General features: G+C 34.7%; 1 protein-coding gene across 3 annotated transcripts in view; it reads right to left on the bottom strand.

Moving 5' to 3' along the window:
* The window catches only part of ZFYVE9 (zinc finger FYVE-type containing 9), a 121,166-nt gene that overhangs the window by 17,090 nt on the left and 81,218 nt on the right, over nt 1-22,858 (bottom strand). For all 3 annotated transcript variants that reach the window (XM_016120281.2, XM_016120283.2, XM_016120282.2), the window contains 3 exons: nt 17,854-18,078; nt 16,936-17,018; nt 8,922-9,026 (listed from right to left, as the gene is read on the bottom strand). In XM_016120281.2, coding sequence (XP_015975767.1) covers nt 8,922-9,026; nt 16,936-17,018; nt 17,854-18,078 — 413 coding nt within the window. The remainder of the gene's footprint in view (nt 1-8,921; nt 9,027-16,935; nt 17,019-17,853; nt 18,079-22,858) is intronic.

Genomic DNA, 22,858 nt, shown 5'->3' with positions numbered 1-22,858 from the left:
CTGAATAACATTCCATTGTATATACAGTTGATGTTTGAATGACTTGGGGGTTATGCGAACCAACCCCTCATGCAGTCGAAAATCCACATCTAACTTCTGACTCCCTCAAAAATTAACTGTAGTCCTTGGGTATCCACAGAGGATTTGTTCCGGACCCCTGAGATACCAAAATCTGTGGATGCTCAAGTCCCTTATATAAAATAGCACAGAATAATGCAGACAGTTGGCCCTCCACATTGCGGATTCCCAATCGGAGATCAAATATACTGTTTTGGATCTGCAATTGATTGAATCTTCAGATATGAAACCCGAAGATACAGAGGACCAACTGTATATTTACTGGAAAAAATATGCATATAAATGGACCTACATAGTGTGAACTCATGTTGTTCAAGGGCTAAATGTATATATACCACAATTTATTTATCCATCCATCCATGGACATCTGGGCTATGTTCACCTTTCAACTATTATTAATAGTACTACTATGAACATGTGTGTACATGTACTTGTTATGAGTACTTGTTTTAAATTCTCTGGTGCTTTAAATATACCTAGGGGTGAAATTATGGCATTATATGGTAATTCTGTAATGTTTTGAGGTTTCAAACTGTTTTTCATAGTGGTTAAACCATTTTACATTTCCACTATCAACCTACAAGGATTCCAATTTCTCTACATCCTTGCCAACACTTATTTTGCATTGTTGTTTTTTTTATAGCCATCCTAGTAGGTGTGAAGCAGTAACTCAATGCACTTTTGATTTGCATTTCCCTAATGTTTAACGTCTTTGAATGTGTTTATTGGTCAGTTTTGGTCTATTCAACTCCTTTGCCCATTTTTTAAATTGGATCATGTGTCTTTTGTTTTTGAGTTGTAAGAGTTCATTATATATTCTAGATACCAAACCCTTATCAGATATAAGATTCTCAAATATTTTCTCTCATTGTGTAAGTAGTCTTTTGCTTTCTTGTTAATGTCCTTGGATGCAAAAAAGTTTTTAATTTTTATCTATTTTTTCTTTTGCTTGTCATATCTTTTGGTGTCATATCTAAGAATCCACTGCCATATCCAAGGTCACAAAAATTCACCCTCATTTTTTTCTCTAAGAGTTTTATGGTTTTAGCTCTTATATTTAGGCCACTGATCCATTTTAAGTTTTGTATGTGGTGTGAAGTAGGGGTACAACTTAATTCTTTTACATGTGGAAACCCAGTTATCCCAGCACCATTTGCTGAAAACTATTCTTTCACCATTGAATGGTCTTGGCACACTTGTCAAAATCAACAGGTCATAATGTATGAATTTATTTCTGAATTCTTAATCTTATTCCATGCCAATTTTGATAGGGCTTTCATTAACCTATAGATCACTTTGATGGGGCTTCTATTGATATCATAATATTAAGTTTTCTAATCCATGAACATAAGATGTCTTTCCATTTATTTAGGTCTCTTCTTCATGTTCTTTCAGCAATGTTTCGTAGCTTTCAGGAGACAAGTCTTTTGCTTCCTTAGTTAAATTTATTCTTACACATCATAGCGATACAATTATAAGATAGCATCATCTCCTACCTTTAAAACTCTTGCAAAGTTATTATTATAATACTGAATCACCAGAGGCATCCAAAAATTGACTGTTCCCCTCACACTGACATTTATCAACTTCACTAGTCCAAGCCACTTCTATCAAGGTTTTCCAAAGATTACTTTTAAGTAAGTCTTTTACAAACAAGATGTCAGATTCCTACTTATAGAAGTCAACTGATAGACTAATTGAGGTTTTCATTTGCAATTTGCATTTATAACATGTGAAAGAAACTGATATAATCACATGTAGCAATTTAAAAAAATGTTATATCCATCATTTCTTCCAAATCATTAGGCTAAAGTAGTTTCTAATTTTGTCTGCACTAAGTGGATTAAGAAATATTTTCAATTCAGACATTCTAAATAAATAATAGCTAACTATAAGGAAATCATTTGTTTCAAGCCCAATGAGATAAACCTTCACATTTCTTTAGAAATGAAGAGATTTTTTCTCTTAAAATCATGTTCATTTATACCAAGAGGAGTTTCCCAGATATTCAAAGGACCAAAATGACTATAAAATAAACTTACACTTGTGATATGAAGATTGGTGATACCTGATTTTCCATTTTAGCTGTGCCATTTCCTCTGCCCTATCAATTCAAATTCTGTAATATCTTTTGTACTATCCCTATCTGCACCATAGTTTAAAACTAAATTACCTCTCTTCTGGATAAAATAACCTCATAACTGGTTTTCCTACAGTCCGCTGTATCAGTTCTGATTCACTGCACACAATGTTCCCATATTTACCAAAGCACAGCTCTGATCAAGTCACCTCTTCTCCACTTTGTCCTCCACTCAAAATCACCAACTTCCTATGCTCTGGCCCCAAATCAGCTTTTTGTCTTGCTTCCCTTCTGACTATATCCTTATATGCAGGAATACTTCCTGATGTACCACTATTTCCCATCTCTGACCTTTAGCATATGCTGTTATTTAGTCTCTCTTTTCTTCTCCCACATTCAAGCACCTGAAAAAGCTGCCCTCCAAATCAAAGCTTAGTAAAAATGCCAATTTCTACATGTAGCCTTCTCTAATTCCCAGAGACCAATGCGACCACTTCCTTCTTTGAACTGCCATAGCACATTCTTTGTATTTCTTATATGGCAATATCCACATTCTGCCTTGGATTAAGATTAATAGCAGGGAAGGGGGAAGGTAGATAGAGTAAAGGGGGTCAAATATGTGGTGACAGAAATCTAACTATAGGAGGTGAACACATGGTGTAAACACATAAATGTCTTACTGTTAAAACATACAGCAGAAATGTATTAGATTTTGTTAACCAATGTCACCATAAAAAATAATTTACTAATTAAAAAAAAATTAATAGCAAGGACTCAAGTCAGACTGCCTATATTTCTATCTTGGCTTTGTTACTAACTAGCTGTGTGCTCTTAGGCAAGTTATTTGATTTCTCTGTGTCCCAGTTTCTTCCTCTGTAAAATGAAATAATAGCAGTAACTATTTCATAGAATTATGAGGATTAAATAAATACTTGTAAAGTGCTTAGAACACCACCAAGAATATGAGCACTGATTAAATAAAATTTGTATGCTTGCCTCCTCTACCCTGCTTATAAAATTGTAAAGCGATCCTAAAATCTGCAGCAAATAATTCAACTGAGTACTTCTATAACAGGATTCAGACACCAAGAACTCACAAATTAATGACAGATGCACTGATAAAAGGCAGAGAAACTGCTGTGACAATAGTATGTTCCAAAGAGCTAACATCTATGGAGTACCAACTGAGAGCCAGGAACTGAGTTAAATGCTACATGCATCTTATCTCAAAAAAACATTTTAAGATATCAAGTGAAGTAGTATGTAAGCTTTATCTTCTTGTATTTCCTACTGCCAGAGTCTAATCATTCATGAAAATCACAAGATTCAATTAAAGAATATAGTTCTAGGAATGACTTCTGGATGAATGTGAGGAGCCATAACATCTACTCCATCTCTGAATTAACACCATGTCCTCCAATTTCCTGAGATCTCATGTTAAAAATGATCATTTATTTACCCTTTTGGTTTAAAATGGAAAAAATCTGTGGAGAAGATTAAGCAGGGCTTTGGGTAACAGTTATAATTTGTATATAATGTGTAAAGCTTAGTACAGGGCATTGCTCACAGTAGGTCCTCAATAAATATCTACTGAATATATTAATTAGTAAACCATATAAGTAGGGATGGATTTGGAGGGTATGCCTTATTCATGGAATTATACTGAGAGTAAAAGTCACCATGATTTTAAAACTTTTTTTTGGTTCACTTATAATTGCAGTGTCACGCAAATAAAGTATTGAATAAAATAAGTTTTAATGATTTAATTTTATTAACATTTATCAAGCAACAAGGACTTTAAGTAGGAAGATCCATTACAGAGGCATGGAAAAATCTATGAAAGCAAACCATCGCGCCATGGATACAATGAAGAATGACAGGTATACTCTCTGCCCTCAAGTGGCTCGAAATTCAGAGCAGGAGGGCACTCATGAACTCATCAGCTATAGAGGTTACATGAATAAAGAAAGCTGGGAAAACAGGCAAGGAAGAGTGATACTGTCTAGGGGACTGAGGAATCTAGGTCAGATTCCTAAAGGGTGTATCATTTGAATTGGCTTTGAAATCAGGTACAGAGGAAGAACACTTGGGTAAAGAGAAAAGCATGACTGAAGGAACAGAAATAAAACTGAGAAGGGAACACTGAACTGAATAATAAAGGAACAAGTAGAGGACTATCCTTTCTTGGAGATATTTAGAAAAAAAAAAAAATTTATCTTTCTAGTTAGTTGTTCACCTGCATCCAGAAGTTAGCACCTAACTTTCAGTCCTATGCATCCACAGATCAACTATATGAACTTTCATTCATTCATTTGGCAAATACTTACTGACCACCTAATATGTACAAGGCACTGTATTTTTAATTAGTTTATTCAATAAATCCATTCCTTCATGGAATTTATATTTCTGTGTGTGTAAGGCGAGGAAACAAAAACAATAAACACATAAATACATAAAATGTTAGACACTGATAAGTACTATACAGAAAAATAAAGTATGGAAAGAGGACTAGATGTGCTGGTGAATGTCATTTGAAATAGGATGGTCAGGGGAGGCCTTACTGAAAAGTGAGGGGAAAGCCATGGGATTGTCTAAGGAGGAGCATTATAGACACTTAGAAAAGCTTATGCAACACGCCTGGGGTGGTAGCGTGTCTGGTAGTTTCAAGGAACATTAAGGACAGTGTGATTGGAGTTGAGTGTCACATAAAGAACAGGTATAAAAAATGAGGTTGGAGAGGTAATGGGTTAAGAAATACAAAATGATATAGAGGATTTAATTTTTATTCTAGCTGGGATAAAAGATCTATGGAGGGTTTTGAACAGAGAAGTGATGTGATCTGATTTAGTTTTAACAAGATCACTCCAGCTGCTGTGCTGAGAATAGCCTGACATGGGAAAAGGTATCAACAGGAAGACCAGTTAGGAGGCTGCTGCACAAATGGCAGGGCAAAAAAATGATGTTAACTTAGACCAAGATAAGTCCAAACGTAGAGGGGTTCTAGATATATTTGGAAGGTAGAGCAAGCAGAATTTCCTAACAGACTGAACAGGGGATATGAAAAAAGACTTACAGATAATTCCAAAGTTTTAGACCTGGTAACTGGAAGGATGGCACTGCCATTACCTTAGGGAAGGCTGCAAGAGGAGCAGGTTTTGAGGAAAGATCAGGAGGTCAGAGTTGAACTTGCTAAGCTTGAGATGCCTATGCAAACAGAGCTGTCAAATGGGCAGTAAGATACTCAAGTCTACAAACAGGGGAGAGATTCAGGCTGGAGAAGACACCTGGAAGACATCGGTTGAGAGACAATATTTTAGGCCAGAGAATTATAGGTTACCAACAAAATGGATAGACACAGAAACAAAAGTTATAAGGACTAAACTTTTGGATTTTCTAAAGTGAGTCAGAAAAGGGGTCAGAATGTGGGATGTACAGAGACAGAGTTAAATTGTGAGAGATAAGGGATGCCCTAGGAGCCCAGGACTTCTTGTGGTGCTTGAACATACGAGATTAGAGCCAGTGATCGCAAGACCAAAAGTAGCAGCAAGGTTGTGAGTGCTGGGAGATAGGAAAAGCTAGAAATTTGGCCAGAAGCAAGCACTGTTCACTCTTATCAATAGGCATGCAGAGACCTGGATAAGGGAAAGTCTTATTCTGAGCATGCCATGTTCAGCAGAGACCTCCCACTGCAGTCAGTGGAGGTATAGCATCCAGGACTCCTTCCTGGGGATTGTTTTAAGATATACCTGTGGTTAAATACTGTCCTCCACATGTAACACTAGGAATAGCTAAATCAATAGTCAGTGGAATATCACTTCCCTCCTCTGCACTATTTTCCAGTGTACCTTTCACCAACTCCTCTCATTTCTTTTGAAAGAGGACTATCATTTCCTCCTAAGAGAAAAGAAATATATTTTTTGAAGGCCAGAAAATAAAACATCCAAAACAGATTTTAGGGCCATCTGTTCTTGCTAGTGCTACAATGAACCTTTGAAATTATGCTTTTGTAACTTCACATTTCTCTGAAGAATATGTGTAGCTTTGAATTAAAATAAACCCAAACTCTTTTTTCAGAATCTTAGAGTGAAAAGAATCTGAAGAGGACATTCATCCTAAATTATAAAAGATAGGGATTGTACAGGTATGATTTCAGAGATGCTTGCATTATATCACAACCAACAAACTTTTCTATTCCTGTCTCTCTGGTTTTGAGTAAAGAAATATTAACAAAATTTTGTACCTTTTTGTTTGAGACATTAATGTTGGGTTAACTTTTAGCTTGATTCCCCCAGTGACCTGATAAAAGTTTGAATGCCCACTACACTACTAAAAAAAAAAATTGCTTAATTTTTATTATATTTAAAATAATTGACAAAATGTACATATTTAAAGTGTACAATGTGATAAATTCTTATTTTATTTTATTATTTTCAAGTATACAGTACATTGGTTAGACATTTATATAGTTTATAAAACAGTCCTCTTAACTGCTCTTTCTCTCCTCTGGCTCTCCACCTAGCCCTTACATTAATGCTAACTACATTCCCTATGCTCTGCTCCCCATCCACATGACCATCTATCTATCAACCACTAATTCATACTTCTTTAACCCTTCATCCCACTCTCCCAGCTCCCCAAGCCCCGTCCCCTCTGGCTGTCACCAGATTGTCCTCTGTTTGCGAGTCTGTTTTTAATTAGTTTCTTCTTTTTGTGCCTTAGATCCCACCTATAAGTGAAATCATATGGTATTTATCTTTCTCTCTCTGACTTATTTCACTCAGCATAATAACCTCTAGGTCCATCTATGTCGTTGTGAATGGTAGGATTTCATTTTTTTAATGGCTGAGTAATATTCCATTTATATGTGAACCATAACTTTATCTAGTCATCTGTTGATGGGCATTTAGGCTGCTTCCATATCTTGGCTATTATAAATTGTGTTGCCATGAACATAGGGGTGCATAGATCTTTACGAATTATTGTTTTGATTTTCTTTGGATAAATACCCAGAAGGGCAACTGTCGGGTCAAAAGGTATACCCATTTTTAATTTTTTGAGAAACCTCCAGACTTTTTTCCATAGTGTCTGTACCAATTTTCATTCCCACCAGCGGTGTAGGAGGGTTTCCTTTTCTCCACATCCTCGCCAACACTTCTTGTTCATTGATTTACTGATGACAACCATTCTCAATTTGATAAATTCTGACGTGTATATACCCATAAAAAAAGCACTTGAAACTACTCTCTGCTAAATCAGGTAAGAAAAATAAGTGATAATAAACCAATGAACTTTACTGAAAATGAAAAATAATAAGTGACAGGTAACATGGTTATATTTTTGAACAAAGATTTTTAAACCTGCTCAAGCATAAACCTAGGAGGAAGAATTCAGATAAAGACATAATATGAATGGCAGCTGTTCTCCTGAATGTCCTCAGTCAGTACTGAAATAACTACAAGGAGCCTCATAGCCTTTACAATGTGCTAAAGAGACCCAATTTCCAATACAAAGTACCATCTTGTAAACACGAAGGATACCCATGTATGTTATCTGACTGGGGATGACATCTGATCATTTTATTTCTGGAAAGTAAGCTTCCACAAGGCAAGCATAATGTTCTTATTCATCTTTGTATTTTGTAGCACAGAATATATTTAATAGATGTTTGTTAGATAATAAGACTTCAAATATGAAAAATAAAATAATTTTTCAAAGCATAATCTCTTTTAAGACTAGTCTAGCCTATTACTGTTTGATATTCCAAGGAAGGACTATTTAATAGCTAAAAACTGCTAATTGTATCCCAGCAAAAATTAAGCATACACTCTAGCTACTATTTTCTATGGTTCTGCATAAAACCATCACAGGATAAAGGCTTTTGTCATATAGGTCATTTACACGTAATAATGCTGAGCCCTGAGCTTGTAAGTCCAGTAAGACATTTGTGATTCTAAGTGCATACCAAGTACAGAATGTTTATTGAATGTACATATATATGTGAATAGATGGCTGAATGAAGGAGAAAAAAAAGGAAGAAAAGAAAGAAAGGAAAAAGAAGCGAGAGAAGGAGGAAATTATTTCATACCAAGAAGTAGAGGAAGAAGTAATCACAATTACCACCCTGCCTAATAAAACAACAAATTTCAACCATTATAATACTGAACTAAGTTTTAAAATAAAATTCTCTTTTAAGCCACAATTATTACTATTAGACATTTTAGAACTGACTTTAAGTAAATTTTAAATTCAAGAAAGACTTCACATGGCAAACAGGTAAAGAGCATTATTTGCATAACTTTGTTAATGTGTTTAATAGTACGCACAATTTCATTTTACTTACAATACAGCTTAATTCAAGATGTAATCATTTGCTTTTGGAACCTTACTTAAAAGACATTAAAGGCTTACAGTGAGCTGTGGTTAAACATTAAGAATAGTCAAAAATAACATTACTTACAGCAAGAGGTAAAAATGAAAAGATCCCACCATAAATATTATATATTTTTATACCATAAACAAAATGCAAATCTATCACTGATTATCATAACATCAAAAGGTCAAAAGCACAACCAATTACCAAAAAAATCACAAATTTAATATCTTGCCTCTCTGTTATGAAATTCCCCATCATTGATCTAAGTCATACGATATTCTAAACTGATTTTTCTGTCAATTAAAAAATAAAATATTCATGTAATTTTATGTTTTTTGCCTTCCTTCATGTATTTAACTATGAAAAATATGCCTTCATGGTAAATCTTACCTCATTGTATCTGTTGCTGGGAATTTTGATGCTGGTTTTCCGAACTTCCATATCAACCACCAAACCTTGAACTACTGGCAATGTATACTGGTAATTTCTGAAGTCCTGAGCAAAAGCAGATTGAAATAAAATAAAGAATTCATCGATGGCAGTATCTGATTTATAGTATTAGCACATACTGAAAAAATGTCCAAATTGAAAGATCCCAATTTTCTAAATAAGGAAAATATGATTAAAAATCCACTGTGTGTATATTCCAGTTCTCTATTAGACAGTAAACTCTTATAAGGGAAGTAGGTTACAAAGTTTCATATACCCTTTATACACAATATTAAACACATATTTGAATATTTACTCTGCTTTATCACTACTTAACACTTTCATGTAGTTATTTTTAACTGTCTACTCCCTCTAAGGTAAGCTCCAAGAGGATAGGAACTGTCACCTGTTTCGTTCTTATTATATTCCAAATGCCTGGAACATCCTAGGCACTCAATGAATATCTGTAGGGTAAAACACACTTTCATTGGGTCTTAGAGAGCACCATAAGGACCTTTATCTTTACTTTATTTTTGGCCAGGTCTGTGCTTGAACCATTTCACACGAAGACACATGGCAGCTTACATTGGACAAAGTGAATAATTAAAAGTTGGATTTAAATATGAAAAACCATGGCCCAATAATCCCATGCTACCCTAACAAGGGAAACAAGCATGGCTATCACAGTCTGGGAGTAGGCAGGGCTGGGAACTGGGGCATAGATACAATGATGGGCAGATTAATTTTAGAACATTTGAGGGTTGGCCAGGGACACCCCTGGCTTCTTTACAGAGAATAGACAGTAAGGGAGAAAGGAGATCAGATAAACAGAATAAAAATAATCCAGGCAAGAGACGGTGATGATTTGGACCAAGATGTTAATGGTTCAGAAAGCTGTGAGAAGTTGTCAGATTTTAGATAATTCTTAAGGGAAAACTGACAATATTTGCCACTGAATTGATGTGGAATGTGAATTAAAAACATGAGTCAAAAATGATTCTGAATTTTATGGCCTAGGCAACTAGAAGACTGGAACTATCATTTAGTGAGAAGTAGAATATGATAGGAAGTGGAATGGAAAAAGTCGGAAGGATGTAGGAGAAAAACCAAGGAAGAATAGTGTCCTGGAAATTAGGAAAAGAAAATATGTAGAAATTAGTTGTTACATGGAACTCTATAAAAATTATCTTCTGATTGCTTCTATTTACTTAGGGAAATAGGGATGATGTCATCAGGTGAAACTGAGTAAAGAAGAAGACAAATTGGAAATTTGAGAAGAGATAAGGTACAGATAGTCACCAATGAGAGTAGGAACATGTTATAAACCAGAAAAGATTGCCAGGTAAGACTGTCAGCCTCCCTAAGGGTATTGGTCATGAATCTAAAGTGAGACCAGTGATATTATAACCAGATATCAGGCTTAGATATAAGTTAAGAATGAAGAAAGAATGAGATCCATGCAGATATGGTTAATTGACTTTTGATAAGGTTGCAAAGTCAAGTAAATGAAAAAAAGGACAATTTTTTTGATGAATGGTACTAGAACAATTAGACTAACAAGAAAAAAAAATAAACTTCAAATAATGCCTCATAATTATAAATAAGAATTAACTAAAAATGGATCATAGATCTAAATATAAAACATAAAACTATAAACCTCTTAAAAAAATGAGAGAAAATGTTTGTGACATAAATTTAATTAGTAAGTTCTTAGATATGGTACGAAAAGCATACTTCATTAAAAATTAATAAACTGTACTTCAACAAAGTTAAAAACTTTTGCACTATAAAAGACATTGTTAAGAGAATGAAAAGATAAACCTCAGACTGGGAGAAAATACATGAATGATACCAATCTAACAAAAATTTACATTCAGAATATCTGAAAAACTCTCGAAACTCAATAGGAAACAACCATATTTTTTAAATGGGCAAAAATCTGAACATTTACTAAAGCACACATGAAAAGATGCTCTAAATCATTCATCACAAGAAACATACAACTTAAAATCACACATAAATGAAACCATTTTACTGGAATAGCAAAAATTAAAAACAGAAAAGGAGCAATAGCAAGTGATAAAAAATTTTTTTTCTTTATATTAATGGTAAATAGGAAACACCACAGGTATTTTGGAAAATAGTTTCACAGTTCCATATAATGTGAAACATACAATATGCTCCAACTATCCTCTCCCAGGTTACAGAATGAATGTTTACAGAAGCTTATTTCATAATCACCAAAAACTAGAAACAACCCGAAACATCCATCAACATATGGATAAACTGTGGTTCATACACACAACTGAACAGAACAGTAATAAAAATGATTACTCGACAAGAAAAAACAAACAATCCAATTAAAAAATGGGCAGAAGACCTGAACGGATTTCTCCAAAGAAGAAATACAGATGGCCAATAGACATATGAAAAGATGCTCAAGTTCACTAATCATCAGAGAAATGCAAATTAAGCCACAGTAAGATATCGCCTCACACCTGTGAATAGCTATCATCAATAAATCAATGAACAAGAAGTGTTGGCGAGGATGTGGAGAAAAGGAAACCCTCCTACACCGCTGGTGGGAATGAAAATTGGTACAGACACTATGGAAAAAAGTCTGGAGGTTTCTCAAAAAATTAAAAATGGGTATACCTTTTGACCCGACAGTTGCCCTTCTGGGTATTTATCCAAAGAAAATCAAAACAATAATTCGTAAAGATCTATGCACCCCTATGTTCATGGCAACACAATTTATAATAGCCAAGATATGGAAGCAGCCTAAATGCCCATCAACAGATGACTAGATAAAGTTATGGTTCACATATAAATGGAATATTACTCAGCCATTAAAAAAATGAAATCCTACCATTCACAACGACATAGATGGACCTAGAGGTTATTATGCTGAGTGAAATAAGTCAGAGAGAGAAAGATAAATACCATATGATTTCACTTATAGGTGGGATCTAAGGCACAAAAAGAAGAAACTAATTAAAAACAGACTCGCAAACAGAGGACAATCTGGTGACAGCCAGAGGGGACGGGGCTTGGGGAGCTGGGAGAGTGGGATGAAGGGTTAAAGAAGTATGAATTAGTGGTTGATAGATAGATGGTCATGTGGATGGGGAGCAGAGCATAGGGAATGTAGTTAGCATTAATGTAAGGGCTAGGTGGAGAGCCAGAGGAGAGAAAGAGCAGTTAAGAGGACTGTTTTATAAACTATATAAATGTCTAACCAATGTACTGTATACTTAATAATAATAATAAAGTTTTAAATGAATTATTAATACAGAAGGGTACTAGAATATGCCACTCCCATATATACCCTTTGTTAATCTGTCTTTGGCCCACCTAATTTACAGGGCCCTAGCTAAAGAACCTAAGGTAAATACAGGAAAAATATTTTATTTCCTCCCCAACAATACATACAACACAGATGAATCTCAAATGCTTTACGATAATAAAAGAAACCAGATTGAAAAGCTAAATACTATATAATTCCAATTATATGACAGTCTGAAAAGCCTAAAACCATAAGGACAGAGGATCAATGATTACCAGATGTTAGGGAAACATCAGCAAATTTTCTAGAGTGATATGACCATTCTCTACCTTGATTGTGATAGTCATAGTAGCATAACTCTCTATGTTTATCAAAACTCTTGGAAATAAGCTCCAAAAAAGTGAATTCTACTTTAAATTTTGAAAAAAATTTTAAAGAAAAGCGGTAGATGCAACCAGGCCACCATGATAAAGGGTAAAAGAGACAAAGAAATAAGAATTATGTAAAAATGTAATTTTAATGATGAAACCATGGAATGAGAAAGGTAAAGAGAAAAACAACAACAACAATGGCTCGAGTTGAGAGGCAGTGCAAAGATAGTGAAATCGATAGACTGTAAATCCTGGTAAATTAGAGATGGAGGTGGCGATTGAGAGTGAGATGCTTTAGTAGATAATCTAACAAATGTTTTTATAAATGAACTGACTAGGCCATAAAAACCTTAGGCTTCTATTGCTAGATTACAAGATAAACATCTCCTTTTCCTTCCAAAGCACATTATAATAGTAAGAAAAAATATCCTGTTAAAAATGTGACTAAAAACTAAATTTACCAGGTAGGGACAATAAGATGTATGTTGTAGAAAATGAGAGATATCTTACAGATTTAATTTTAAAATTTCCACTTCTAGCCAAAATGGAAAAAAACGGGACTGGATTTCCCCTCCTGTCTGAAACAACCAAAAAATTATACAGAACACATGAAACGATGATTTTCAAGACATTGAATCTCAGGAAACAAAGATGGTGATCCTTGAGTGATGCGAAACAAGCAAGATGAGCTCTATGATTGCCCTCAGTCAATGCCTTAGCAGAGCTTTCAAGTTCAGGTGCAGGAAAGGTGAACCCAGTCAGAGGCTGGCAGATTTCCTGAGCTGAGGAGATGAACCTGAGAATCCAGAAAAACCAAGGTAGCCAGAGTTCACAGAGCAGACTATCAGAGAAAATTCCAAAAATTTACAGAGGGTCCAACTCCAGTAACCAGCAGAGTGCTGATGAGCCAGTGTGTGTGAGGAAACTTCTTGAGGTTAGTGTAAGGACTGCCCCAAATGATTACTGGGAACATTTTCTAATACACAGTTCTGTAAATTGTGCCTAGTCCCAAAATCCAGAAAGGAAAACCTTATAATTCCTAAGAATTAGGTAGGGTATTATTTGTATAATAAAGAACTGGCTGGCCTTTGCCCTGGTTCCTGGGAGATAGCCTCTAAACCCTTGGAAATTCCTGAGTGATAGGAGTGTCTTTGTAATTCATGGTAGACCCTGATAAATCTGTGTTAATTCAGTGACTCAAGGTGGTACTCTAAATATTTTTTGCTAAGGAGGTGACTCAGCATAGGGGCTGGTCATCCCAGAAATATCAACCATATGATTAGAGCCTAGGGCTTTGAGGCACATGATATCACCCCAATGTCAGAGGAGGGAAGAGGGGGCTGAAGATTAAGTTCAAACACATGGCCAATAATTTGATTATCCTTCCTAAGAAATTCCAGTAAAACCTCAAGAAAGTTTTTCTTACTCTATGAATATCGTTACATGTCTATGTACAAGAAGGGTGACATGTTCCTGACGAAGCTTCTTGTTTGAGACCATCCTAGACCTTGCACTATGTGTCTCTTCTTTCAGCTGGTCCTGATTTGTAACCCGTACGCTATAATAAAACTATAATCATAAGTATATCATTCTCCCCCTTATTCTGAGTTGTATTTTCCTGCTTAAATGCATGCCTGGTATTTTTATTGGAAGCCAGCTTTGTAGAGTGCTTAACTGAGTTCCATGAATCACTGTATCCAGTCAGAGAATGGGTAGCCTGGGAACTCCTGCACTTGTAGCCTGTATCTGAAGTGACAACAGTCTTGTGAAGGAATGTGCCCTTAATCTGTGAAGTTTGACCTAATTCCAGATAGTACCAAAAATCACCGTAGGTACTCAGAAGAGTCTTGTCTTAGTAGTGCAGAATAATTAGCCCTATACTAAACACAGCTTCACTTCTACCTTACAAATCTTAAAAGCAAGACTTAAAAGATAAAACTATTTCTAGGTAAATTAACTGTATTACTTGTCAAGAATATTTGTAAGAACATAAAATATCCAGCACCCGACAAGGTAAAATTATAATAAGCACCAATGTGCAAAGAAGCAGAAAAATGTGACTGAAAATAAGGGGAAAAAATCAGTTCTGAGCCAGAACTGATATAGACGTTAGAATTACCAAGGCCATTATAATAATTAATATAATTATATTCCAGATGTTCGAAAAGATAAGTACAGGCATAGAAGATATAGAAAAAGACCCAAATCAAACTTCTAGAGATGAAAATTAAAATGAGATTTAAAAAAGAAGGATAGAATTAATGGCAGCTTAAATACTGCAAAATAAAAGACTAGTAAATTTGAAGTCACAATAATAAAAACTGTCCAAAATGAAACAGAGAAAAAAGGACAGAAAAAGACATAAAAAGAACATTAGTGAGCTGTGATACAATTTCAGGCAGCCTATTATGTTTGTAATATTAAAGTCCCTGAAGGAGAGGAGGGGGTAGACAGTGTATTTGATGAAACTATAAATCCACAGATCCAAGAAGCTCAACAAACTCTAAGCACAAGAAACATGAAAAAACTATCCCAAGGTACATAATCAAATTGCTCAAAACCAGGATATAAAAAAAATTTTTAAGCAACCAGAAGGGAGGAAAAAACCAAAGACAAGAGAGACAATATCTGAAACAACACAGTCCAGAGGACAGTGGAATAACATCGTTAAAAAACTCAAAGAATAAAACTGTTAACCTAGAATTCTACATTCAGCAAAAATTTCTTTCAAATATAAAGGTGAAATAAAGATGTTGAAATACAAATGTTGAAAGACTTTATTACAAGCAGATTCAAATTATAAGAAATGTTACAGGAGATCATTCAGGCAGAAGGAAAATGACACCAGATAGAAATACAAGTTTACAAAAAGGAAGGTAGAGCACTGGAGATGGCAACTACGTGGGTGAACCTATAAGAGTTTTTCTTATTGTTTAAATAGCTTTAAAGGAAAACTGGAACTATAACTACAACTGCATGAGAGAGTGAGGAAATAAATTCAGTCTCCAAAAAGCAACTACGAAGCTGTGTAAATGGTTTTAAAAATCAAACAAACAAAACCCCTAGACCAATGGCATAAATACACTGAGAAGTGTTTATTCATGAAAACTACAGAACTCAACTAAGAAGAGTTGAGTTTGTGACTTTCTTGCAAGGGGCTGTCCCCTAGCCCTGTTAGGTAGTTTAACCAAGGCAAGGTAGTTTGTGAAAACAATAAGCTTTGATACTTGAAGAGTTTGTCAGTTAAAGTGATAGTCTCTGGCTAGTGAAAAGGGAGGGCCAGCAGCAATGCTAGCCTGAGGTTACTAGCTTGTTACTGTTTGAGGCAAGTAATGGGCAAACTGGCCAGAGGTTTAACAAGGAGTTCTGAGAGGTGAGACAGCCATAGAGCTCTTCATAAGTTGTTCAAATATCCAGGATTAAGCTTGGTCTATGAACACATGCATTAGAGACCTAAGTAGCCCCAGCCAACCAACATCCTTGGTCAACAGAGTAAGAGCCCATGCAAGTGCAGAGGAGACATCGAAGAGCCCAGGAGAAAGGAAAAGAATGAAGTTTGAATACGGGTCTATACATAGATCCATAAGCAAAGAATGGACACCTTACTGGCTTGAGGTATTTGAATACAACCTCTGATCAATCTTTGGCTGAACAATAAGCTAGAAGTATACATTGGAAGATATTGTGGATCTGGTTCCAGACCACCACAATAAAGCAATGTTATATCTCACTAAAGCAAGTCACATAAATTTTTTAGTTTTCAATGCATATAAAAGTTATATTTATACTATACTACGGTCTATTAAGTGTGCAACAGCACTGTGTCTAAAATAAACAATGTACCTTAATTAAAAAATATTTTATTGCTAAAGAATGCTAACCATCGCTGACCCTTCAGCATGTCAATCTTTTTGCTGTTGGAGGGTCTTGCCATAATGTTGATGAAAACACAATTATCTGCAAAGTGTAAAAGGATAGTATGCTTGTATACGGAAATAGGGTATGTCCCTAGGAAGCCAAGCTTAAAATAAAAACAAGACAGAATGCTATGTACTTTAATTATAAATTACCTATAGTCCTCACAATAATCCTGCAAGGTCACTTGGATAATAAGTGCATAAACAGGGGCTAGAATCCTACACTATTTCATTCTAAAGCTCCATATACTTTCCAAAGAATATATATGCTATTTTTTTTTTTCCTCCAGCATAAATCTTCACCTGCCTGAAGTAGCAGGGGCACTGCTATCAATAAAATATGAATGCCTTTTCCCATATGAACCCCAGTAAGGAAAAAGAAAGTAAAACTTCCCACTTACTGCAAGAAGATTCATGATGGTATGCCCTGTCTCTCCAAACAATGGCTTCCGAAATCTGACACTGAATAGTGGGCATGGATAAACTATGGAAATGGGAAATGATCAGATTAAGTTTCATAGCTTAAAATTTTGGTAAAAGAAACATCACAGTTGATACAGTTTTCCAAAATATAATTATAATGACATATTAGAGCATATGAAATTTAGGGCTCAAAAAGTATTTAGCATGGTAGCATCACAGACAAATCCTGACATTATTATCTCTAGTAGCAAAAGAAACTGACAGACAACTTGAGTAACTTGCCCAAAGTTACAGAACTAGTAAGTGGCAGAGTTAAGAACCTTATTCATGTGGTCTCATTCTTAGACCAGGATACTTTCAATTAGGTGAAGACAGAAAGTTTAAAATAAAGCTTGCATTTAGGCCCCGATGTCTTTAAAAAAAAAATCACCATTTAGTTGCACCGCTACAGCTATGGCAAGGAAGCTCTTCTGTTGCTTCCTTACCAACTAAGAGTGATCTCTACACTAGTTTCCAGTATCTGTTACAGTACATAAAATTTGCCATAACTATTTTCCAACCAAGTGACAAAAAATATGCTTGCCAATTATAGATACCAAAAAAACCCAGTTACTTGTTAAAATTCATTTTTTCTCAAGATGATCAAATATTTATCAATGAACTATAAAATAAATATGTTTACAAGGTAATAATTAATCACTAACTTTCTCATTTGATATTGTCAATCCTTCCCATTATAGGCAAAATAAGTAGAGACAATGGCTAAATTCAGTTTAGCTATTTCAAAATACTACTTCTGCTAATTTGTATCATGAGGGGTCTCTGAATATTTCAGGAGTTTATTTAGTCATCATGTCTTGGTCATGTACCTTAGAAGAAAGCATTTTACCACTTACGTCGATATTCAGCTCCAAGTCTCAACATCAGTCGGATGGGAAACACTTTAGCCCAAGGAGTTTCCCATTTCTGGATGAGAATCCCAAACAAGTAAGGTGGGGTTGGGAGTACAAGGTCTTGCAGTGACTGGTAAGTAGATGTCACATATAAGAATCCACCATGTTCTTTACTGCCAAGGAAACTCTGACTGAAGAAGGAATGTCCCAAGTTGCCCACGACGTTCCCTAAAAAACAAAGTTCATTAATTAATTTCCATCTCTAAATCAATCATATTTTTAGTAATCATTATTATTTAACACTGGGCCAGACACTAGTGAACACTAATTCCCAAACTTTAACCATGAAGACCCATGTTTAGAAAACTGTTCTTTAAATAAATGTCATTTGTTAAATAAAATTTTCTCCCCAATTTTATCAAAGCTTCTGGCAAGCATGATATAACTTGTACTATCACACTGTAGAAGTTTCCCAGCTGAAAGCCAAAAATATTGATGTCTTCCTTATTTAGATGGTACGACTTTACTGTATGAATCAGGATAAGAATTGCTGCCTCAAAGGTCGTGAAAAAATGTTAAGGTAGCCTCTCTCACAAAGCTTACAATCTCACTGGGTGAATAAAGTCAATTCGTGAACATAATGAATTAAGATAATAAAGTACAGTTATGTATGAGACATTGAGGGAAGAAGAAAACATATAGAGAAGGTAGTACCACAGATAGGATTTATTCTTTGTAATTTTGGTGGAGGCGAATATAAAATGTAAACGACGTAAGGCTTATTTAAAAGCATATCAGGCAGGTTTTTTTTCTTTTAACCGCAAACGCTCTTTACTAAGCACATAATGAAAGAAGGGAGGAAGGGAAGGAGGGACAGAGGAGGGAAATCTGTTAACCCAGAATTGTATAACCAACTAATTATTCAAGAGTGAAAGCAAAGAAATAAATTTCAGACAAAGATTAATGAAGTTTACCAACCACAGACCTTCACTAAGACAACTAATAAAAAGACATATTTCAGCAAGAAAAATAAGTCCAAATAGAAACAAAGGATACAACAGTTATGGGGAAAATATGGTGACAAATGAAATTAATATTAATAATGGTTTTGTTACTGAATAATTAAATATGAATTAAAAATTAATTTTTTTCTTTTACAAAGGTAAAATAAACTATAGTCAACAATAGTAAGATTGGGGAAGGTATTTAAATGAGTAAAGAATGCTTAAGTCTGTGTCATAAATTATGCTTAGAAACCTTGTATGGTAGGCAGAATTCTACCTCCTGGTGTACATGTCTTGTTTAATTCCCTCCCTTTGAGTGGGGAGCACCTATGAATATGGGAGGGGGGTGTCACTCCCATTATTAGGTTACATACGAATCAACTGACTTTGAGTTAATTAATAGGGCGAGAATCAGAGTGGGCCTGATGTAAGATCTTTAAATTTAGGTCTAGAGGTCAGAGATTCAGAGCAAAGAGATGCACTCCTGCTGACCTGGAAAAAAGCAAACATCCATGTTGTAAACTGTCTATGGAGGCATAAAGCAAGGAAGTGCAGGCAGTTTCAAGAAGCCAAGAGATATTTAAAAAAAAAAAAAAAAAAAAAAAAAGGGATCTGCAGAAAAGTGAATTCTGCCACCAACCAGAAGATCCTGAGCACCAAATGAGAATCCTGAGTACCAAATGAGAACCCCAGCATGCCTGGCACCTTGAGGAACCCTGAACAGAAGATATAGCAAATCTGTGCCTGGACTCGTAGCTCATAGAAACTGTAGATAATAAATTTGTGCTGTTTCAAGCCACTAAGTTTGTGCCTCAGAAACACAACAATGGAAAACTGACACATACTGAATACTGAACAACTCTGTCAGAAAAAGGTTATAGTCAAGTATGTATGATAAAAGAAAATTTCCCAAGAGAATACCAATATAATAGAAACATAGGTGAAAGTCATAAACAGGGACATATACGTCAAACAAGACAAAACATGCATGGCCAATAAATATATGAATACATGTTCTGCCTCAGTGGATGGAAAATAAGGTACCACTTTATATCCAGACTGGCAAAAATTAAAACTCTGATAACATCATATGTCAGCAACTCTTATACACAGAAGATGGGGACAGGAAGATATAAACCGGTAAACCACTCTGGGAAACGATTTGACATCATCAAATAAAGTTGAAGATATCCGTACACTATAAACCAGCAATTCTACTCAAATGTACATGTACAAAAATTTTAAACAGCAAGATCTTCATCAGTAGGAGAATTAATAAATTCTGGTAAATTTATGTAATGAGTATAAAACAGAAGCCTGAAAATGAATAAACTAGAACCACTTGAGCTGTGAATGAATGTTAAAAACATATGGTGGAGTATAAAAAGCAAACCACACAAAGTATATATAGTGTGATATCAATTGTATAAAGTTTAAAAACATACAAAATAATGTTATAATCCTTAGAGATATCAGAATTTGTGATAAAATTATAAAGAAAACAAAACACAAGATAGATGTGAATGGTTACCTAGGGGTTGGGGAAAGGGTTTGGAAGGAAGATGCAATCAGGAAAGTAAAAAGAGAGCTTTAGTGAACTGGTCATTTTTATTTTCCAAGTTTGGCATTTTCTTTATAGATATTTTGTTGTTATGCTTTATTACTTCCATTAGTATTAAAATATGTGTTTATATTTTTGTATACACCAGATTATTTTCTAAAGATTATTAAAGAAGTTTAGAAGAAGGGATTACTTCTATGTGAAAGAACTATCAAGAAAGAATTCATTAAGAAAGTGGTCTTTGAGTAAGACTTAAGAGAACTGATAAGATTCTGACACTTGGGGTCTTGGGAAGTAGCATGGTGTGGGGTGGGGAGACAGCATGATCACGATGAAAGTTTGGGCAGTCTACTAGTGGGAAATGAGAATAAAAATATAGGCTCGGATTATGTAGAATACTGAATATTGGAGTACATAGTTTATTCTAAAGACAATATGGAGCCAATAAAGGCTTTTGAGTAAGAGAGGGAAACAACCAGAGATTAATTCCAGAAAGAATAATCTGGTAGATACAATTCCCATTTCATTCAAATACATGTTGTGAATATTTATTTTCAAAAAATAAGTACAAAACATGGAAGAAGGGAGGAAAGATGGGGAGAAACAATCTACAATCTACAATCTCTCATAGCACTATAATAATCAAGAAGCATCCTAAAACTCAGAATGTTACTTCTCACAAAATATTATTTTTCTCCTCACTGGAGAAAGTATAAGCAATTGTGAAACACACACACACACACACACACACACACACACACACACATTTTGAATACATATAGTTTAGATTAAAAATTCACAGGAAGTTATCAAGTTCACAGAAAGTTCATTCAAGGGCTTCTAAGGCTTTTTGAGCATCTAAGCAAGTGACAGAGTATTCAAGGTTTTCACACTTAGGGGCAAGTTAAGATATAATTTGCCAATTCCACAAAATATGCTACACAGAAGAGAAAAATAATGAATTGACATCATTTTAGAACTTAAAATGTTTCCACTTATAAAAATATCATAGTGCAATAATATATCAAGTTGCTAACCTGATTATTTAAAAACAGGATTCTTAATAAAATGTACATGTCACATAGATATTATGCACATCTTTTTTTTAAAAAAAAAAAGCTGCTGTACTATTAATATGTACACACAGGTTACCAGCATAAAGTAAGGCATACTGGGAGCTTTAGTTCTAATTCTGCCAACTAGGTTTGTGATTTAGATAAGCCATAACACTCTAGGTTTCATTTTCCTCATCATAAAATAGCAGTACTAAATGATCTAAGATACCTTCTAGTCTCACTATTTTATGAGCTGATTCCTATTCAAGGAGAGAGAGCTTACTCATTTACACTTTTGAAATGTTATTTACTTAGATATCTTTGTATATACCCTCATTCTACATTAAAGATAATATTTAAGATGTCTTAGAGGTATATTAGTCTGACCTTAGACTATCACTGTTATCTATCAGTTCCAAATAATTTTTTGTTGTAGAATTTTTGCTTTTTAATATAATTGTTCAAAATGGATTCCATTGATATATAAGATACTTTTTAAAAATGAGTAACCATTTATGCTAATCATATTTTAATGACTCATGTAAAGATTCATGCCTTTCTTTGTTGGTATTTTCTCATTGTTCCATTTACAGCTCTAGTGTCTTCACATTGGCCTATCCCATTCACAACTATAGTTTCAATTATCACATAAATACTAGGTCTCCCAAATTTGTATTTTAGCCCAGATATACCTTCTGAGGTCAATATCCATATATTCGTCTTTCATTTACATACCACTATCTGTTGTCATTGTTTCAAATTCAACACCCCTCAACAAAGACCTCATCTGCCAAACTTGCTCTTCTTCTATTCACTCTCCCTATAAGAACAACATCCATTCAGGTACCCAAGCCAGAAATCTGAAGCCAACCTTGTCTTGTTCCCTCTCATCCCTCACATCCAATTAGTTACCAAATCTGATTGAACTGAAGTATCATTGTCTTTTATTTCTCTTCAACACTCTTTATTCCTACTGCCATTACTTTACTTAAACCCTGATCATTTAATTTCTTGCTAGATTCCCACAACAGATTTTTTAAAAATCAATTTTAAAACAATGAGTATTGGTGAGACTGTGGAGAAAAGAGAACCCTTGTGCACTGCTGGTAGGAATGTAATTGGTGCAGCCACTGTGGAAAACAGTATTGGGGTATCTCAAAAATTAAAAATAAGACTACTGTAGAGCCCTGCAATTTTTTTTTCATTTGCAAACTAGTTTTAATAAAAGTAAAAGTACATACACACACAGGAGAGCAGGCTGCCAAAAGCAGTCAATTAAAAGATAAAGGACACTCCCAGAAGGGAGAGCTGGCTGCCAAAAGAGGTCAACCTCTCTCTCAACTTTTAATAGTACATCTTTATATTAGTATCTTTATAACTTCTAACAG

The sequence above is a fragment of the Rousettus aegyptiacus genome, unplaced genomic scaffold, assembly GCF_014176215.1.
Source record: "Rousettus aegyptiacus isolate mRouAeg1 unplaced genomic scaffold, mRouAeg1.p scaffold_m13_p_1, whole genome shotgun sequence".
Classification (NCBI taxonomy): Eukaryota; Metazoa; Chordata; class Mammalia; order Chiroptera; family Pteropodidae; genus Rousettus; species Rousettus aegyptiacus.
This window is presented reverse-complemented; position numbering and strand designations above follow the sequence as displayed.